This window comes from Mangifera indica, chromosome 6 (genome assembly GCF_011075055.1).
Source record: "Mangifera indica cultivar Alphonso chromosome 6, CATAS_Mindica_2.1, whole genome shotgun sequence".
NCBI lineage: Eukaryota > Viridiplantae > Streptophyta > Magnoliopsida > Sapindales > Anacardiaceae > Mangifera > Mangifera indica.
In genome coordinates this window covers 5,088,161-5,108,533 of record NC_058142.1, presented here as the reverse complement: position 1 = coordinate 5,108,533, position 20,373 = coordinate 5,088,161, and the positions used below count along the sequence as shown (strand labels likewise).

Genomic DNA, 20,373 nt, shown 5'->3' with positions numbered 1-20,373 from the left:
TAAAAAATTATATATATATTATAGTGTATAATTAGTACTATATATATTTCTTCCTTTCAAATTTTGTAATAACTAATGTAAATTTTAAAATAAAAGGAAATAGACTTCAAAATTGAAGCGTTAACTTCAAAAGCTAGTGATGGAAACATGTGTTTGGTTGATAGTGCAATCACCCACACAATATTAAAAGAAAAGAAATTTTTCTTAACTTTATCATCAATAGAGACTAAAGTAAATACTATATCAGGATTAATAAATTTAATTAAAGGCTCCAGAAGAGCTACAATTTTGTTAAAAAATGGGACCAAATTAAACATCAATGATGCATTGTATTCAAGTAGATCTAGAAGAAATCTACTTAGTTTTAAAGATATAAAAAATAATAGTTATCATATTGAAAAAATCAGTGAAAATGATGCAGAATTCATCTGTATAATTAGTAATGCCTCCGGAAGAAGACTTATAATAGAAAAATTGTTTGTTTTATCCTTTGGATTGTATTAGACAATCATAAAGGCAATTGAAACCTACGCAACGTCGAACCAAAAGTTCTTTGATCCAAAAACATTTTTGCTTTGACATGATCGTTTAGGCCACTCAGGATCTACAATAATGCATAGGATTATTGAAAATTCATATGGACATGCATTAAAGAATCATAAAATTTTATTGTCTAGTGAAAAATTCGATACCGTCTATTCTTAGGGCAAATTAGTAATAAGACCATCTCCCTCCAAAATTAGAGGTGAATCCCCATCATTCCTGCAATGGATTCAAGGAGATATATGTGGACCAATTCATCCACCAAGTGAGTCATTTCATTATTTTATGGTCTTAATTGATACATGTGCACGATGGTTTTATGTTTGTTTATTGTCTACTTGAAATATTACATTTGCTAAATTATTAGCACAAATTATCAAATTAAAGACACATTTCGCAGGTTATTCGATCAAATCAATACAGCTAAGTAATGCTGGTGAATTTACATCCAAAACATTTGATGATTATTGCATGGCTGTGAGGATTGAGGTTGAACATCCAATCTCATATGTCCACACACATAATGGATTAACTGAGTCTCTCATCAAACGACTCCAGGTAATTGTACGTACTCTATTATTAAAAAGTCAATTACATACTTCTATGTGGGGACATGTTATATTACATGTTGCAACGTTAATTCGCTTGCGACCTTCTTCTTATCATCAATATTCTTCCTTATAATTGGTCTTTGGTCACCAACCTAATATATCTTATTTGAGAATATTTGGTTGTGTTGTATATGTCCCTATTGTGCCTCCTTATCACACAAAAATGAGACTCCAATGTCGTTTGAGAATATATATTAGATATAATTTACCATCCATTATCAGGTATCTTGAACCATTTACAGATGATCATTTTACTGCACGATTTATAGATTGTCACTTTAATGAGACAACTTTCATATCTTTAGGAAAAAAGAAAATGCCTCCGAAGTTAGACATGAACTTACTTGGTATGTATCTACCATGTCTCATTTAGATATTTGCACATCCCAAAATGAAAATGAAGTACAGAGGATAGTACGTTTACAAATTATTGTCAATTAAATGTCTGATACATTTGTATATATGACAAAAGTGACAAGATCACATGTTCTAGTTGCTAATGCACAAGCAAAAATCAATATGACTGTTGAATAGTCCATTCGTGTCGTAACTGATCAATCTATTATACGCCAGAAATGTGATAGACCTATTGGATTAAAGGATACTATTCTTAGAAAAAGAAAGGTAAATAATCAAACAAATATCAATCATGATGATCCTAAGATAAATAAAAAATCCACACTCTCTAATATTCCTCTAGAAGAGGTTATAGTCCCTGAAAATACTCAAACCCCTGAAGTGGTACAAAATCTTAAAGAACAGAAAAATGACAATACTGAAGTATCTTTAAATTATGCTCATACATAAGAGATGTAGAACTGTGAAACAGTTATAATTGATGATATATTCTCATTTGCAATAACTACTGAAATTCTAAATAATGATGATTTTGAACCACGTACTGTAGTTGAATGCAAACAAAGACATGATTGCCCTAAATAGGAAGAAGTAATTCGAACAGAATTAACTTCTCTAGCAAAACATCAAGTATTTGGACCTGTAGTCCCAATACCTTAAGACGTATAACTCATTGATATAAATGGGTATTTGTGAGAAAAATGAAATTGCTAGATATAAAATCAGACTTGTAGCCCAAAACTTTTCTCAAAGGCCGAGTATAGACTTTAATAAAACATATACATCTGTGATGGATATAATTACATTTAGATATTTAATCAACTTAACAGTCTTTGAAGGACTGGATATACGTCTAATGGATGTAGTTACTGTCTACTTGTATGAAAATTTAGACACTGAAATTTATATGAAACTCCTTAAAGGATATAAATTGCCTGAAGTAAAAAGGGTCAATTTAAGAGACATATACTCAATTAAATTACAATGATCATTGTGCAGATTAAAACAATCCGGAGGTATGTGGTATAATCATCTTAGTGAATATATGAAAAAAGAAGGCTATGTGAATGACCCTATATGCTTATGTGTCTTTATCAAAATGTTAGAGCAGTTTATGTTGATGACATGAATTTAATTGGAACTCTTAAAAAACTCTCAAAAACTGATAAATATTTGAAAAGAGAATTTGAAATGAAGGATTTGGGAAAAACAAAATATTGTCTCGCCTGCAAATCGAGTACAATTCAAATGGAATACTTATCCATCAATCAGCATATATCGACAAATTATTAAAACGTTTTAATATGAATAAGACTCATCCTTTAAGCACCCCAATGATTATTCAATCTCTTGATCCGAAAAAAGATCTATTTCTTCCTAAAGAAGAAGATGAAAAAATATTCGGTCCTGAAGTACCATATTTGAATGTTATTGGAGCCTTATTATATTTGGCCCAATGCACTAGACCGGACATATACTTCGTAGTTAATTTGTTAGTTTGATTTAGCTTTGCACCAACCTGTCGCCATTAAAACAAAATCAAACATATACTCCGTTACCTATATGAAACTAGAGATTTGAGATTATTTTTTTCTGTCAAATCTGCTAAAAATCCTAGTTTAATTGAATATGCAGATGCTAGGTATCTTTCTGATCCTCATAAGACCCGTTCATAGATGAGATATGTTTTTACTTATAATGATACAACAATATCATGGTGTTTTACCAAACAGACCTTGGTTGTAACGTCCTCAAATCATTTAGAAATTCTAGCTCTCCATAAAGCCAACCGAGAATGCATATGGTTACGGTTTGTCATCCATCATATCTGAAATACATGTAGTATTTCCTCTACAACAGACACTCCCTATATATTATATGAAGACAATGCAACATGTATTGTCCAAATTAGAGGAAGATACATCAAAGGAGATATAACCAAACATATCTCACCAAAATTCTTTTACACTCATGAGCACCAGCAGAACAAGAAGATTGATGTCAAACAAATCAGATCCAATGAGAATCTGATAGATTTGTTCACCAAGACATTACCGATATCATATTTGAGAAGTTAGTGTATAACATTGGTGCACTGTATTCTTTTTTCCTTGACTAGGTTTTGTTCTACTGAGTTTTCCTAGTAAGGTTTTTAATGAAATAGTTTAAGCACGTCTAATACCAACTTACAATACATTAAATAATTATGTTTCTTTACTTTAGTTTTATGTCATTGGATTTTTTTTAACAAAATTAATATAATTATCTATAAGTGATGAAAATTCAAAGGAGAGTATTACATATCCAAGTGGCTTTCCACCTAATCAAGTCAAGTAAATCCACGGGAATGCATTTATGAAATAGTGGCTATATGATGGTGAAAGTGGAAAATTGAAAGAAGGCATTAAATGTCTTTTATGTGAGTAAGCCAAAATGTCAAAGGGCTACAACACCGACACCCCACCCACACCCCCCCGGCCCACGGCCCCTTTTCATCTCTCACTTCTAATATATATATGCTCTGCATCTGGAAAATCAATCTCTCACTTTCTTTACTTTTATTTCTTCTTTGTTCCATCATAAATCTCTCTCAAAACTTCATCATATTTCATTTGCACTATTATATTTATAACACCCATAAACCATATCAGCCTATTAATTTTAGATACACGAGAAGATATGAAATTCAATATGCATGATTGCAATTCATGAAAATAAATAAATTCATTCATACAATTAATAAATATTATTGCATCACAAATAAAATAAAAAATTTCTTTTAATTAAATACGTTAATTAATAATAAAAAATATTTTAAATATTTTAAAAATATAAATAAAATGTGATTTGAATTATCAATTTATAATTTATGATCCCGTTTTATATTAATTTGAAAAAAAATTTATATTAATAGATTTAAATAATTATTTTTAATTTATTTTTTTATTAATAGAAAAAATGAGTTAATTTGTTTAGGGTTTAACATGGCATGATCCTTTATATATATATATATATATATATATATATATATATATATATATATATATAAAGTCGTGTTGTAGGTTTTTGCTTTTTAATGGATCGACTTGATATAAAGACTTGTGACTATATAGATCTTAGATTCAATGGGTCGTAACAAAGCCAACCCAACATGACCCATTGTTATCTTTGTATACTTGTAAACAAATATTAAACTATTAATTTTAGATACATGAGAAGATATGAAAATTCAAGAAGCATGGTCACAATTCAGGAAAATAAATAAATAAACAAATTCATTCACGCAATGCTGGCATTATTAACATTTTAACTCCAATCTAGACATTATCTACTTTCTTGTATGGTTATAACCAAATTTCACACAGTTGATTATTCCATACATTACAAGACAATACTTTTGCTTATCTCTAAAAACTTCCAAAAATAAATAATTAGTTGGCCAAAAGACTTATTCCCACCCAAGGTTTACTGTATTCCTACTTTGATTTACTAAATTTTGAAAACTTAAATATTCATCTATCTGTTAAATTTTGTATTTAGTGTTAAAAGTATAAATATCATTTAATAATTTTATTTTTAAAAAAAATTATCCCATTTTCTTATCTTAGTTTTAAAAACTAATAATTTACCTCATGTTTTAGTATTAAAAGGTTACTTTTTCACCTCCATCATGTAGGGTTTTCAAATTTTAGGGTTAACAATAGCCCACCTCAAAATTTAAAATATTATACTTCAAAAAATCAATTTTCTTTTTCTAGTGATTCACTCTAGCATGTCATCTACTCTATCATCGACACTCTCTCTCCCTCCTTGATAGTTTTTTTGATATGGAAACTACCTGTTATTTGGCTGAAATGGCTAGACAAGTCACACGGATCCGCTTGACATCGTTCGACTGATCTATGCATCAATTGATGTACAATTTCGTTGCACAAATTTATGTATTTTAGGGATATAAGTGTAATATTTTAAATTTTGAGAGAGTAGTTATTAACCCTAAAATATAGAAACTCCAATTGGTGGGGTAAAAAAAAATTTTTTTTAACTAAGTTAAGAAAAAATTATTAATTTTCTAAATTAAGATGGAAAAAAGAGATAAATTTATTTTTCTTTAAATAAAATCATTAAAAGGCTTTAGGTTAGGGCATGGAGATAAGAAGAGAAAGATGATGATAGTATGAGCATTCAAGAATTTCATCTACCAGAATTATAGAGTTATTGAACTTGATGTTGTGACCGTGTTGTACTAGTTCAAGATTAGTTTGATCACTTTTGATGAATTAGAAAACCCATATTGAAAAAATATGATTGATGACATCCTTTCGTCTTTATTGGCTATTGTAAATTAAATTCAGTCAAATGCGAGAATTTCATTAGAGTACCTTTTAAAAGAATTAGAATTTTATTTCTGTTTCTATTGATGTCCTTCTCAAAAAAAAAAAAAACAAATTTAAGTGCTTTGCTCTTTATTTGAAAGAGAGAGAGAAGAAAAGGAAAAATGAATAAATAGTGTTGGTGAATGAGCTTGAGATGAAGAGTGATTCGGGAGGTTGAGGCGCCAACTCAGGGAGGATAAAGAAAATGAAGAAAAATAAGGAATTTTTTTACCTAAAATAAGTGAAATTACTATTATAACCTTGATATATATTTAAATGTTAGGATATGTTAGAATTTTGGAGAATCTGGGGAAATGATTTTCATACCTTCCAATTAACAATTTAAACCATAAAATTGATGAGCAAGTGGGAAGACAGACTTTTCAAAATTGAAGGATAGAAAGTTGTTTTATGAAAGGTTCTGTGGGAAAATAAATTCGGCCAATTGAAACCTTTAATATTAGGGCCAAAGGACTATTTTCCACCCAAGGTATGCTGCATTCTCAAGTTTCTCTCCTTTAATTTTGATAATACCAAATACTCACCTATGAACAGTTAAAATTAATTGTAGTAAAAGTAAAATCGTCATTTTCTCTCTAATATTAAAAATAAAATAAAATATAATCTCTTTTTACCCCCTTAAACATTAAAAACTAAAAGTTTCTCTCAGCCTAAGTTTTAAAAAATGACAATTTCACCCTAGGGTTTCATTTTAAAATCTCTGGCTCCACTACCGGCGACCTCTCCCTCCCAAAGTATCCTCTCCCTCCAACGGTCCCTCTCCTCCTATTTGGATGCCCGATCAACATTAGAAAAGCGGTGAAAGACAAAAAGCTTTGTCGAAGAAGACGAAGAGCTTTGTCGGGGAAGACGAAGAGCTTCGTTGAGGAAGACGAAGCTCTTCATCTTCCCAGAAGAAGATGAAGTTGTCGTCTTCTTCTGGGAAAATGATCGTCTTTTCCGATAAAATTTTTCGTCTTTCACTGCTTCTCTGACATTAATCGAGCATCCAAATGAGAGGAGAGGGACCATCGGAGGGAGAGGTCATCGGCAAAGGAGCCGAAGATAATGCCGAAGATTTTAAAACGAAACCTTAAGGTGAAACTGTCATTTTTTAAAACTTAGACTGAGGAAAACTTTTAGTTTTTAAAGTTTAATGAGGCAAAAAGAGATAAAATTTTAAAGGGTTAAGGTTCTGTTAATTTTAATTGTTCATAGGTGGGTATTCGATATTATCAAAGTTAAAGGGAGGAAACTTGAGAATGTAACATACCTTGGGTGGCTTATTTAAGAATTCAAACTTAAAACTTTAGTTAAAATGCAACGTGAAGATAGCTAATTAAATCTGAATTACCCATTAATTTCAAGTAATTAAGTCAATTTTAGTTGGCTTATTTATTGAGTGGTGGATTCAAAATCCTACGGAAATTTCAGTAAGGCGGCCCCGCACTAAATGCAGTGCAAGAGTATAAGATTGGAAAGAAACCCAACTCACTGAGGTCTCACCCACCCAAATTCAGTGGACAATCCATAATGGGTCGGATTGATCCAATTCTTTTGACCTGAGGAGGTGGTCAAATTTGACTACCTCATACATCTAGTTGAGACATCTTTTGCCTAATTATAGTCATACGAGCAATACTTTGACAATTTTGTGCGGAACGAACTTATACGATTGGATTAGTTTTACACGAGTGGTGGTGTCGGATGTAACTTAATAGCCATTTTATTTATTATTTAAAATTTTAATAAATTGCTTATTTATGTAGAACTAATAAAATTATACCATAATCTCCTCTTTCATCAAATTTTAGATTTCATTTATAAAGATGATTATCGAATAGTAAATAAATATTACTTTAACTTATAATTTAGAAAAAAATCTTTGAATTGAATATGATTTCTCTTGAAACCAATAAATAGAAAAATCCTCCATGACTCTAGTAATATATAAAACATTAAATAACAATTTTTTATGTTCTTATAATAACTCTTCTAAGTTGCGAGAATTATAATTAAAGCATTGTTACTCTCTTATTATCATATTACGTGTTACATTTTTAGTATATTTGCATGTTTTGTGATACAATTAATTATATTTTAATTATTAAATAATTATTTTAAATTTTTAATTATTTATTAGAATTTAAGATTTGAAGATTGAAAATTTTGAATCATGTCAGGTTGTTACAATTATTTCAAAGTTATTTTCGATCTGGAATGATTATAGAAAGAAATTACCATACACTTGAGAAGATCTAGCCATCGCCAAGTTCCTAAAACTCGAATTCATGAAAATAATATAGCGTGTGGTTCAAACAAGGTTAATGCTACAAAAACTAATACTAAACAAAATAAGAAAAATAATGGAAAAAGGAGAAGACATTTTGATGACTTTAGTAAATTTACGTAGGTCTTTCCTTTCAAACTGAAATAAGGAGTTGAAGTCATGCTTATTACATAGACATATAGAAAAACAGTTTGATTCTAAAATTAAATGTTTACAAACTAATTGGAGAGGAAAGTATAGGTCTTTTATGCCTTTTAAAATGTCAAGGAATTATATTCAGACATTCATGTCCACATGTTCATCAACAAAATGGTTGAGTGGAAGAAAATATAGACAAATAATTCATTTAAATTTTGGGTGGCTTGCTCTTTAGTCCTCATTATTTGAATTTAATAGGCTGCCGTGGGTGTTGGGATTTTTGTCTCCTTAGGGTGTTTGGATGTACTTTCTTTCCTTATCTTAGACCCTGCCATCAAAACAAGTTTAATTTCCATATTGAAAAGGGTACAGGACTTTGGGTTTCAATGGAAGAGTTTACATAGCTCAAGGCCTGAAATTCAATGAAAGAAAATTTCCCTTTTTACATGACTCAGCTTTCAAACAAACTTGTTTCCAAAAGTAGAGCTTCTATGTTTTGTGATAGTTGCAATATAGCTAATGAGCCTTGTTCAGTTTTAACTTTCCCAACCTCAACTGCATCCTTGTCTACATTTGATCAGCGAAAACCCTTATCTTAATATAAAAATTGTGTGATTTTGCATCTCCGGTTACCACCTGTTGTGGATTCATCCCCACCAAATTGTGATACACCTTAACACAACATAAACACACCACAAAGAGTTAAGTAAACAACTTCTTATCTAGATATCCAATTAGCTGTAAATCTGCCTACTGTACTCTCTTCTTATTCTTCACCTAGTCCAATTAACACCCAGCAAGTGCTCACCAGATCAAAAGCAGGGAGCTTTACCAAAAACCCAAATAGTGTATCACTTTAACAAAAAAATCTGTCTCCTATCTCCTTAAATACCTGTTCACTTTAATTGCTCCAATTTATGTTAAGCTAAGCCCATCAAATCCAGTTAGATTGGCAGAGATAATTGAATGAGAAGCAACATTAAATATGGCCAAAACTCACAGATACACATCAATTAATTAAGAGAGATTTCAAGTGATGTTGTAAATTAAGTTTGATGAGGAGCATGAGCAAAGAGGCAAGGCATAAAACTGAAACTATTAACTTATTCTAATGTCCTTCCACACTATGAAAATTAGAATTTTCATTATAAAAATTAAAAGAAAAAAGAAGCATAGCAAAAGTTATTTTGGAGATTTCACCTTCCTATTTTCACCTAACCTACCAGCTATTACTCAAGATCCATTCCCCTTCTTTGTGGTAACTGCATGCACGCAATGTCTTCGCGAGGGAGAGAGTACATTGATGCATTACCAGAAGCATTAGATGGTTGTTGACTTTCATCTGTTGTTAGTGCCAAAAGGTGAGTTACTTCCTTATTTTTACGGAAGACCAGGTAAGCTACTCCAGCAAAATACAATCCTATGGCTGCAAAACCAAATACTCCCAAGAAGATGGCTTCCACGAGTTTTAGAGGGCCATGTAAAAGAAACTTGATGAAGCTGCTTACAAGGTAGTATATGTTTATTGACATTATCAGGGAACCAATGATCCAAGTGATAGATGAAATCTGCCAGGAGAGATAGAGATAAATATCAACCCTTTAATGATGATGTTCTAGACTAAGGTTAATAATTGCAGTCCTGCATAATCAAGGCGAAATGGAAAATACAAGAGCAAAACCAAAACATTTTCCAGATTCTTTAGTGGCAAACCTTCTCATATTTAATGTCCATCCTGAAGTATAAGATTACAACGTTAAACACATAACGATATAAATAGAGAAACAAGCATAAAGTTGTACCATAAGGGAGTTGGCGTATGCCCCCATCTTGACCTTGCTGCTAGTAAACTTGAGAAGTGGAACAAGAGCAAATGGCAGCTCAAATGAGAGAATCATCTGCAAATAAGCATTAGAGGTAAGTGAAAATTTTTTGATATAACGGTAAAAATGCACTAATATAACTGTTTCCGTTCTAATATCTCTCTCTTGTCAACCCTTATTGTCAGTGATATGAAATCAGAGATAACCAATGGTCATTTAGTTCTGAGAAGAATAAAATACTATAATATTGTAGCTGATATAATCTTAAACATTAATATATGTAGGGGGTACAGATCACTTCAACAAAACTGCTATAAATAATTTTATCTGAAGCACTCACTCTTAGCAGGACAAAAAGCCATTTAACCATAAGACAAAAATGACTAATATGATGTGATTTTCAAATTGGATGGATCCATTATTCTTATATTACAATAATCAGATAAAGCAAAAAAGAAATTGTAGATCAGCTGAGAAAATACTCAATAATGGAAAAACTGATGGTGTTTAATATTCTGCAACAATGCTGAGGTTTTACCAGAACATTAGCAAGATGAAGCTCCAAACCTACTAAATTATTTATTCGAAATTTGCAAAAAAAAAAAAAATCCATAAAACATTAGGAAAACAATTTAAAACTCTTTAAGAATCAACATTAACACATCATACTTCATTATTGACTTGCTTGCAAAATTAAGTCCAGTTACCAATTCAACAAAAATTCTAAGCACTTCCAAAGTCTAAAATAGATGTTGCATTTCAATATAATAGACTACATGTATACCCCTTCATTTCAACATAAGGTGTTTTCATTCTAAATAATATTGCAAGTTGTATCAGTTACCGATGCAATAATAATGAGTTTTCCAGCCCCAGCAGAACCGCCAATCAGTGCAACAATTAAACTAGGGACTATTGCTAAGCATCGAGTTAAGAAATTCCTAATCCATGGCCTCAACCGCAAGTCAAGAAAGCCCTACAAAATAGAATGTAAAGAAAATATCAAACAAAAAACAAGATGTGCCACAGAATGCAAATTTAAAGCAACAAAGATGCATTTTAACCAAGTCAACAATCATATGCTAATTATATCAGCTAACTTCTAGAAAACATCTTCATGTGTTAAACATCGCCATTTAGAAACAAGAATTATAAAAATACCTGCATGACATATTGCCCTGCATAAGTTCCCGTTATAGTAGAACTTTGACCTGATGCCAACAAAGCAATTGCAAAGAGTTTTGAACTCCAACTACCTAAGACATTCTGTAAAACATATATATAAACTAGTATCAAGAAAAATAACCAAGTACATTTCCAGAAGAAAATGATATTATCTTGTAGTAATAATGCCAGGTCAAAACAACATTTGAACTATCAAAAAAAAGGTTGCCAGAATACATACTCTAAGTAAAAAGGAGGCTTTGTTCAAATCCAAGTCTTTGCAATTATCTTTATCTTCAGGATTTAGATTTGAAGAACTGCAAACTGCACCACTTACAGAAATAACAGATACATTAATGAGAAATGCCACTGATAGAGCAAAGCCACTTTCGATCATATAAAATCTGCACGCCTCCTGTGAACAAAAATGACAGAGGAATACATTATGTTAAGAAGCCGTTGAACCAGAAACTTTAGTTCTTTAAAGAAGTCCAATAATAGGTTGGATCTGGGTACAATTTATAAAGGTAGATACATGTAACAATTCCAATGTTAATTGATATAGATGTTAATGAATAAGAGCATTTTTTAGAGTTCTACATTATTACAAACAATATACCTAACCTGTAACATTGAATCTAGATACAAATGCAAATGAAAATGAAAATGCAAATAGTATAGTAGATATGAGGCAGACATCTGTGACATGAAGAACTGAGAAGCATAACCTTTTGGACATATCAAGGAGAAGAAATCACAAAATCTTGAGGTTTAAGCTAATAGGTTAGGGTAAAAATATTATTTCAGCTCCAAAAACAATGATGTACAGACCAAATGTCCCACTGATTTTTATACACCCACAGAAATAACAAAACTAGTCTACCAAATTGAAACTTCACCTTGATGCCCCGAACAGATCTTGGGATTTTTCTAGAAAGCACCAATGCCGAGTGCAGGAAGAGATTGTGCCTACAAAATGAAATGCACAACAACAAACAAGATGAGAACTTTCAGTTAGGATTAAATACTTAAAAGTTGGAACAAGTCTGGAACTTACGGCATAACCATAGCACCAAGAAGAGAAATTGCAAGACCGGTAGCACCATTTCCTTTGAGTTGAGGAACAAAAAGCCCATATAAAACTTCTTTCGCATCTGGCTTTGCATAGCCAAGCTCGGCCAAAAAGCATCCAGCCATTGTAAATACAAGAAAAGCAATAAAAAATTCAAGCTTCCTAACCTGCAAAATAGATGACATAAAAACTTAAGTTGATTTTTTTTTTTTTTTGCAATCTTATTTTAGTCCCACCAGAGGCTAATAAAGCAATTTCAATTCACTGGCCAATAAAGATTCAATGAACCAGTCAATTGCAATCTAATGTAGATGTATAGGACATGTGAAATTTAACAACATACCCCATATTGTTGTAATGCTAGAAGAATCAATGTACTCAAGCCAGTTAAAAGGACACCAATCCATACTGGAATTTTAAAGAGCATATTCAATGCAAAGGCCGTTCCAATCACTGAGAATAGAAGAAATTAATTAGTCAGAATAGGTTAAACAGAAGGTATATCAGGAAAATTGTTACTAAAGAGAGATGTTGCATATAGAGTAAGCCCCTCTTATCATCGACTATGCACATAAAATCAAACATATATGTGCACATATAAAATAAAATAAAATCCTATTCACAGCTTCATTTTTATGTCTACCAGGGGAATACAGTTAATTTTATTTAGTAATGAGTCATTTCCATCTACTGACATCAAGTTCTACATAGGTGTGAACTCTAATTAAGCCCAAAATGCAAAGGTAACATAAAATGACAAGAATGCTCATAACATAGGTGCCCAGCCAATAAAGACTCTGCTTCAAGACAGCAAAAAGAGGACAAAACTTACTGAATAAAAACAAGGATCTGTTGTGACCAGGGAAAGAAAAACACAGAAAAAGGAGATATATACTTATGCAGAAAACACAGTTTTTTCCAATCTTGCACATAGGACTGTGTAAGACCTTGCAAGTCAAAAATTACAACTTAATTCAGAATTTACCATTGAACTAAAACTGGCATCTTCTGTTTTTTTTATTTATGTGTGTGTGTCTATGTTTTGATCAGAAGCATCTTTTAGTCTATATTCTTATTAAGCATGACCTTATTTTGATTAAGAATGAAACAATTTTTTTCAGTAACTTACCTATATCGATCTCTATATATGCAACCTATTTGCACAAGTCCCCAGATTTCTAGACAATTACGCAATAGAAAAAAGAGCATTCATATTTCACAATTTCAAGCAAATGAGTGACATGTTTACCTTCAGGTATGTCACATGCAACTATAGCAATTTCAGCAAGAACCCATAAGATGAAATTTGGTACCCGAGGATACTCATTTCTACAGTGTTCTGCTAAATGCTTTCCTACAATCAAAGAAACAACATTTGAAAAAAAGAGCTGTATCAGTGCAGACGTTGAAACTAGATTTGTAGCAACTATGGCCAGCTTTACAGATGACAGACCTGTGACAACACCAAGATTGGCTGCTAAGGACTGAATAATTAGAGCAGCACATGATGCCACTAATATGATCCAAAGTAACTGCAAGAAAAGAAAAACGTCTCTTAAGAAGAATACATGATGTTGAAATTCAGAAATGAACTCAGGAATTGATGTGAATTTTCAAAGCACGCATTAACTTTTGTTTTTTGAATCGCACAACTGCACAAGTCAAGAAACTAATTTCACCTTGTATCTCCACCAAGGCACAAATAAACTAGACTATATAGAATGGTACATGATATGACATCTCTTTATACCCTTTTTTTGGCTGAAAAGATCTTTGGAAAATGAATCCTTTAAACTTGAGAAATATGAACACTAAGATTAATTTCAACGGTGAACAATAAGATTATATTTCAACAGTTATTAATTTAAATTCGAAGACTCCTTTAATCTTAATCATGTTAAAGGGAAAAAATGAGTTCATTAAAACAAAATGATGGGAGGAGTCCTTTCATTTTAAGGATAGTATCCACACCTCATACTTGTAAATTGCTCCTGACTGTAGATCCGTCTCAACTGTAAATTATCCACAAATTATAAAGAGCAAATACTGATTAGCAGCATTGCAATGTTTTATTTCTCAGAAAGAAAGAAAAATACTGAACTTACAATTTCCGGGATCTATATATGCAATGGAAACAAGGAATCCAGGACCCATATAAGCAAACAAGTTCTTCCAGCTTGTCCTCTGCAAGAATGCAACATATATTATGAAATATCATACTATTTTATTTTAATAAACAATTACATCAAAAAAGACTTGCTGCAGCAGATCCCTGTATAATATATTATATCAAAAGTTTCATATTGATAGCATTGCAAAAATCTAAAAAGGATGGCCTTGTTATTGAAATTTCAAAATTGAGGTCAATGGTACCAATATGTATCTTGCAACCACTATTCATGAAAGAATGAAAAACATTTAGTAAGAATCCAACGTGCAAAGGCCAAAAACTAACCAACAAGAACTATGATGTTTAAGCAGAGAGTCAATTATAGTTGGGAAAACTCCTACACAAATAACCCATCTTTCACTTGAGCTCTACATTGCAGCTCTGCACCCTCAAATTTATTCCAGTTCCCTTATCGTAAAAATTCTAAGTATTCAAGGAGATTCCTAAAGCTGAATAAACTAAATATATGTCTAGACAACGTCAAATACATATCTAGCTCTTGATAAATGTATAACATTTTTGTTCTTTTTTTAAAATACTCTAGCATTAAACAATCAAAAGCACCATGATCAGTTTAAACACTGATAACATTTAGCTTTTTTTCTTGAAACAAATATTAAATACATTGCAAGCGTAACTTTCTTGGTTGTAAAATCCGTTATATTCCATATTATGCTCCCTTTAATATTATCACATGGTCCTTCTACACAAAAAAGTTTTGTTTTTTAAATGTAACAGCATTAATGCCCTCTCCTGATTAGAGATGGCAATTTGGACCCGATTTTAGGGGCCCCGACCCTAACGGGGAGGGGATTCCCCGATAAAAACGGGAAAAGGGGCAGGGATGGGGATGAAAAAAATCCCCGTAGTCGGGGACGGGGATACATATTTCCCCGCCCCTCCCCACCCCTTAAATCTAATATATTAATATAATAATTTCTAAACTATTAAGTTCTAGAAATTTTTACATTATGATTTATTAAAACTATAACTTTAATTTTACTAATTTTTGAATTATCAATTATCGGTTTTTACTAATTTCTGAATTATTAATCTAATATATTAAAAAGACCCCAGAATCTCATTATCATAAAATACAAAGGCACCAAATTAATTTTATTTCAACTTCAAAACTTAGTTAGTCAATCCACCAGGTTTTACACACAAAAAAATAAATTATAAACTTGATAAAATCAATTGAAGTAAATGAAAAGTGTTAAATTTAATGTTATTATAAAATTACCGTAAATCACATATATGAAGAGCTACTAATGAAGAGATTGATTATTGCATATTGTTAAATTTTATGAAAATTTTGTATTTGAACTAAAATAATAATGAACATTTTGTAACTCTTGTAGCAAGTGATATTTTGAGAGAATATGATTTATTTTATTTATTGAAATACATAAAGAAATTCAAATTTATATTTACGGGTATTGGGAGGAGATTTTTCCCCGCGGGGACAGGGCGGGGATAGGGAGGGGATTTTTCCCCGCGGGGACGGGGAGGGGATGGGGAGAGGATTTTCCTTCGCGGGGAGGGGACGGGGATTGATATCCCCTCCCTGCCCCTCCCCATTGCCATCCCTACTCCTGATGCCACCTACAATAGAGCCACCTACTTTGACTCAATATGCTTCTGCAACTTATTTTATTAAATTATCAATACACAAAATTCCAGGGGTTATAGTTTTAGTTGTGCCCAGTACTTCAATTTATCAGGTGCATTTAGCTTAGTAAATGCAACTGATAAATTAAATTTCCAACCAACTCAACTCATTAGAACCATCTCTCATAAAACAATTATTCTATTGGAAAAATGATAGGAGCAATTCAACAAAATTGCATCCCCAAAGGAGCAATTACTGAATTTTGTGGATGATCTATAACAATTTAGGGCCACAAAGAGACCTGGGGGATTACAGCATGACACGCCTATAATATTTGACAAAGGCATCCAGCTATGTTATTTCCTTGACAAAAAAAAAAAACTGCAAGTTCTACAAAAGTCACTGTTATAGCCATAAGTTTATCCACAATATGTGGATACAATTTTTCGTATACATATTCAACTTTTGAGTTTCCATGGCCAGAAAATAACTTGATTAAAAGAATATAAAAAGGCAATCCAATATAAAGTATCTCCAAGTCACATGCAGATGTTTGGACAGATATGTAATATCAAAAAGGACCTCAACATTGAAAAGGTAAAACTTCAGTGGCTTGTGTTCAATGAAGTAGATATCATCTTATCAATAATACTAGGTTCAAAGCCGGTGATGTTAATTACCTAATAATAAGTCATAACAAGGACTCATCTCTAGATGGACTTTTCTAGCTCATTATTCCACGGCCTCTTCACTATATCTAACCAAGATAATGAATGAAAGACACAACCAACTGAAGCTTTCATTCAACAAAAATTTGAAAAAGTAAAATGAATATGATCAGGATGTTGAACTCAAATTACTTTCAAAAACCATGTATAGGTTCAGCCCCTATCACCGAAAAATGGCCATCTCTGCCAGTAAGATATTTGTTGATAAAAAGATTTGTACGAGTTAGTATCTAAGTACAACAAAAATATTACTCTTAACTTCACTTTTCAATTCAACCCAACTACCATAAACTGTGGCCACAACTTAAAAACTTCCATGCAATCACCCATTAAAATAAAGATTTACATCCCAAAAAAAGATTGTCTGCAACCCAACACAAGCACAAAAAGGCACAAAGTTTCAGAGCTGGAAATGATACAATGAATCATGATAATAATAGAAATCAAAAACTCACATCGGGCACAACAATTTGGTCATTTTCTTCACTCTCAATCAGCGGTGTATTTGAAAAGCTCTGATTTCCGCCAGTGCTGGCAATGAATTGTGGCCGCTCAGATGTTGCAGCCGCCATAGCCACCTTTTTGTTTCCCGATGTTATTCTGATGAATCACAAAATATGAAGTTTCAATCGCATTCAGGCAATTCTCTACTTGAAAACTGAAACCAAATTTCATTAACTGAAACAATAAAATAAGTTTCAATTTGCATTTGAAAATAGTAACAATTGCACTTAGAAACATGCAATCACTAATCATCACGCATCTGAAAGAAAAAAAAAACTCATAACTGAAATCTTCAATAGATCATATAAATTGAATGTAATATACACAAGATTTATACGAAAAGTGCAGGATGATTAGAATTAACACTACTTTTGGTTGCCGAGAAACAGAAGGAAAATAAAACAAATCGAGCGTTAAAAAATAAATGAGAAGGAAAAAAGCTATTACATTTCCCCATGTTTTCTCAGCGAACAAACAGTAAACGAACTTTCAATAAATCAATCAAAAAGTGAAGCAAATTGCTACACTCGGTAGTCTTGGAAACACATCCACGTTTATTACCAAAATAAACAAACATTTGGAGACTTTTGTTGTCACATATCCCGGGAAACAAAACCCTGCGAAAAAATAAAAAGTTTCCCAGATGATACAGAACAAACCTTGAAAAGAGAAAACGCTACGAAAGAAATCGTTGACAAGCAAGAGTTGCCGAGCTTTGATATATATATATATATATATATATGTGGTCAAAAGACTTATTCAGAAGACTTATTCCCACCAAGGTTTGGTCTATTTTACCCCCACCTACAAAGTTTCAAAAATTTAAATATTCACCCATAATTCAATATCTATTAAAACTTGTTGTTCTCTATAAAGATAAAAATATTATTTAATTAATAATATTAAAAAATTAAATATTCATCTATTTATCCTCTTTAGTTTAAAAATTAATAATTTCCCTTTACCCAAAAATTTGAAAAGTGACATTTCCCTCATAAGGTTTCACTTCTCCCCCTTCCTTTTTCGATGACTATTCTCTGACCAATCTCTCATCTACCAAAGCTCTCTCCTGCCTCTAAGACGAAGACATAGACACAAAGCAGAGTTGTCAAAGATTTGTCACACATTGGATCTTTTGCAACATCGCTTCAAGTCATCACCTTTGTAGCTGCATCTTCGCCCTGGAAGCGAGAGGGAGCATCAGTATATGAGAGATTGATCGAAAAAGAAAGGGAAATGAATGAAAACCTAGGGGGAAAATGTAACTTTTCAAACTTTAAAAAATTGTCATTTTTAAACTTAGAAAAAGAAATAAGATAAAATTTTAGTTTTTTTAATATTGTTGGTTAAATAACATTTTTATCCTTGTAGTTAACTGCAAGTTTAAACAAAAGTTGGATAACGGTTTAGATTTTGAAAATAATCCAAACCTTCGGTGGGAATAATTAATTAATTTGATTGTGCAATTTTTTTGTTAATTAAAATCATTAAGTCAAATTTTATTTTAAATAAATTTATAGTTATGAACTTAAAATATTATCTAAAATTAAAAAAATGTAATGTTATGTGCGTAATTTTTATACATAATTTTTATATAAATAATTATATATCATCATATAATTCGATAATTAAAAATTAAAAATAAAATAATATTTAATTATATGATGAAATATTATTATTTATATATATAAATTATAAATATAGTTTTATTGTTATTAAAAATTGGTGAATAGTAAGTTGTTTGAATTAGTTTCTACTTTTGTAAGGAGTATTATCTGTCACTTAGTTTTGTCTCTAATTTAAAGGTTTCAATTGGCCGAATTCCTTTGTCCCACCCAAACTTTCATAAAATAACTTTGTATCCTTCAATTTTGAAAAGTCTGTTTTCCCACTTGCTTATCAATTTTATGGTTTAAATTGTTAATTGGAAGGCATGAAAATCATTTCCCCATGTTCTCTAAAATTCTAACATATCCTAACATTTAAATATATATCAAGGTTATAATAGTAATTTCACTTAATGCAGGAAAAAAAAATCATTTTTTTTCTTCATTTTCTTTATCCTCCCAGAGTTGGCGCCTCAACTTCCCCAATCACTCTTCATCTCAATGTCATTCACCAACACTATTTTCTTCATTTTTCCTTTTCTTCTCTCTCTTTAAAATAAAGAGCAAAGCACTTAAATTTGTTTTTTTTTTTTTTTGAAAAGGACATAAATAGGAGCAGAAATAAGATTCCAATTCTTTTAAAAGGTACTCTGATGAAATTCTTGCATTTGACTGAATTTAGTTCATAATAACCAATAAAGACGGAAGGATGTCATCAATCATATCTTTTCAATGTGGGTTTCCTAGTTCATCAAAGGTGATCAAACTAATCTTGAACTAATACAACACGGTCACAACATCAAGTTCAATAACTCTATAATTCTGGTTAATGAAATTCTTGAATGCTCATACTATCACCGTCTTTCTCTTCTTATCTCTATGCCCCAACCTAAAGCCTTTTAATGATTTTATTTAAAAAAAGAAAAATTTATCTCTTTTTTTTATCTTAATTTAGAAAATTAATAGTTTTTTTTTAACTTAGTCTTAGAAAAATTATTTTTTTACCCCACTAGTTGGAGTTTCTATATTTTAGGGTTAATAACTACTCTCTCAAAATTTGAAATATTACACTTACATCCTTAAAATACATAAATTTGTGCAACGAAATTGTGCATCAATTAATGCATAGATTGGTCGAACGACGTCAAACGAATCCGTGTGACTCGTCTGGCCATTTTAGCTAAATGACAGATAGTTTTCATATAAAAAAAAACCATCAAGGAGGGAGAGAGGGTGTTAATGATGGAGTAAATGACATGCTAGAGTGAATCACTAGAAAGAGAAAATGGATTTTTTGAAGTACAATATTTTAAACTTTAAGGTGGGTTATTGTTAACCCTAAAATTTGAAAACGTATGATAAAAATGAAAAAGTAACT

The 20,373-nt window shown here is 31.3% G+C and overlaps 1 protein-coding gene across 3 annotated transcripts; it reads right to left on the bottom strand.

Annotated features, from left to right (window-relative positions):
* Positions 1 to 8,666: 8,666 nt before the first annotated feature.
* Positions 8,667 to 18,106, bottom strand: LOC123218207 (metal transporter Nramp6-like). Of its 3 annotated transcripts, XM_044639497.1 has the most exons (15): positions 17,836 to 18,036; positions 17,340 to 17,484; positions 14,480 to 14,558; positions 14,346 to 14,386; positions 13,828 to 13,906; positions 13,624 to 13,728; positions 12,718 to 12,827; positions 12,360 to 12,541; positions 12,202 to 12,271; positions 11,544 to 11,717; positions 11,300 to 11,404; positions 10,983 to 11,114; positions 10,118 to 10,213; positions 9,516 to 9,883; positions 8,667 to 8,987 (listed from the first exon to the last, which is right to left on the bottom strand). In XM_044639497.1, exons 2-14 carry the CDS (start codon positions 17,454 to 17,456, stop codon positions 9,545 to 9,547), a joined length of 1,629 nt encoding a protein of 542 aa, XP_044495432.1. In that variant the 5' UTR covers positions 17,457 to 17,484; positions 17,836 to 18,036; the 3' UTR covers positions 8,667 to 8,987; positions 9,516 to 9,544. The 3 variants fall into 3 exon arrangements, with proteins under 3 accessions (XP_044495432.1, XP_044495431.1, XP_044495430.1); XM_044639496.1 differs by lacking the exons at positions 8,667 to 8,987; positions 17,836 to 18,036 and adding an exon at positions 18,048 to 18,106 and having other exon boundaries at positions 9,329 to 9,883; XM_044639495.1 differs by lacking the exon at positions 8,667 to 8,987 and having other exon boundaries at positions 9,329 to 9,883.
* Between the last annotated feature and the right edge of the window lie 2,267 nt (positions 18,107 to 20,373).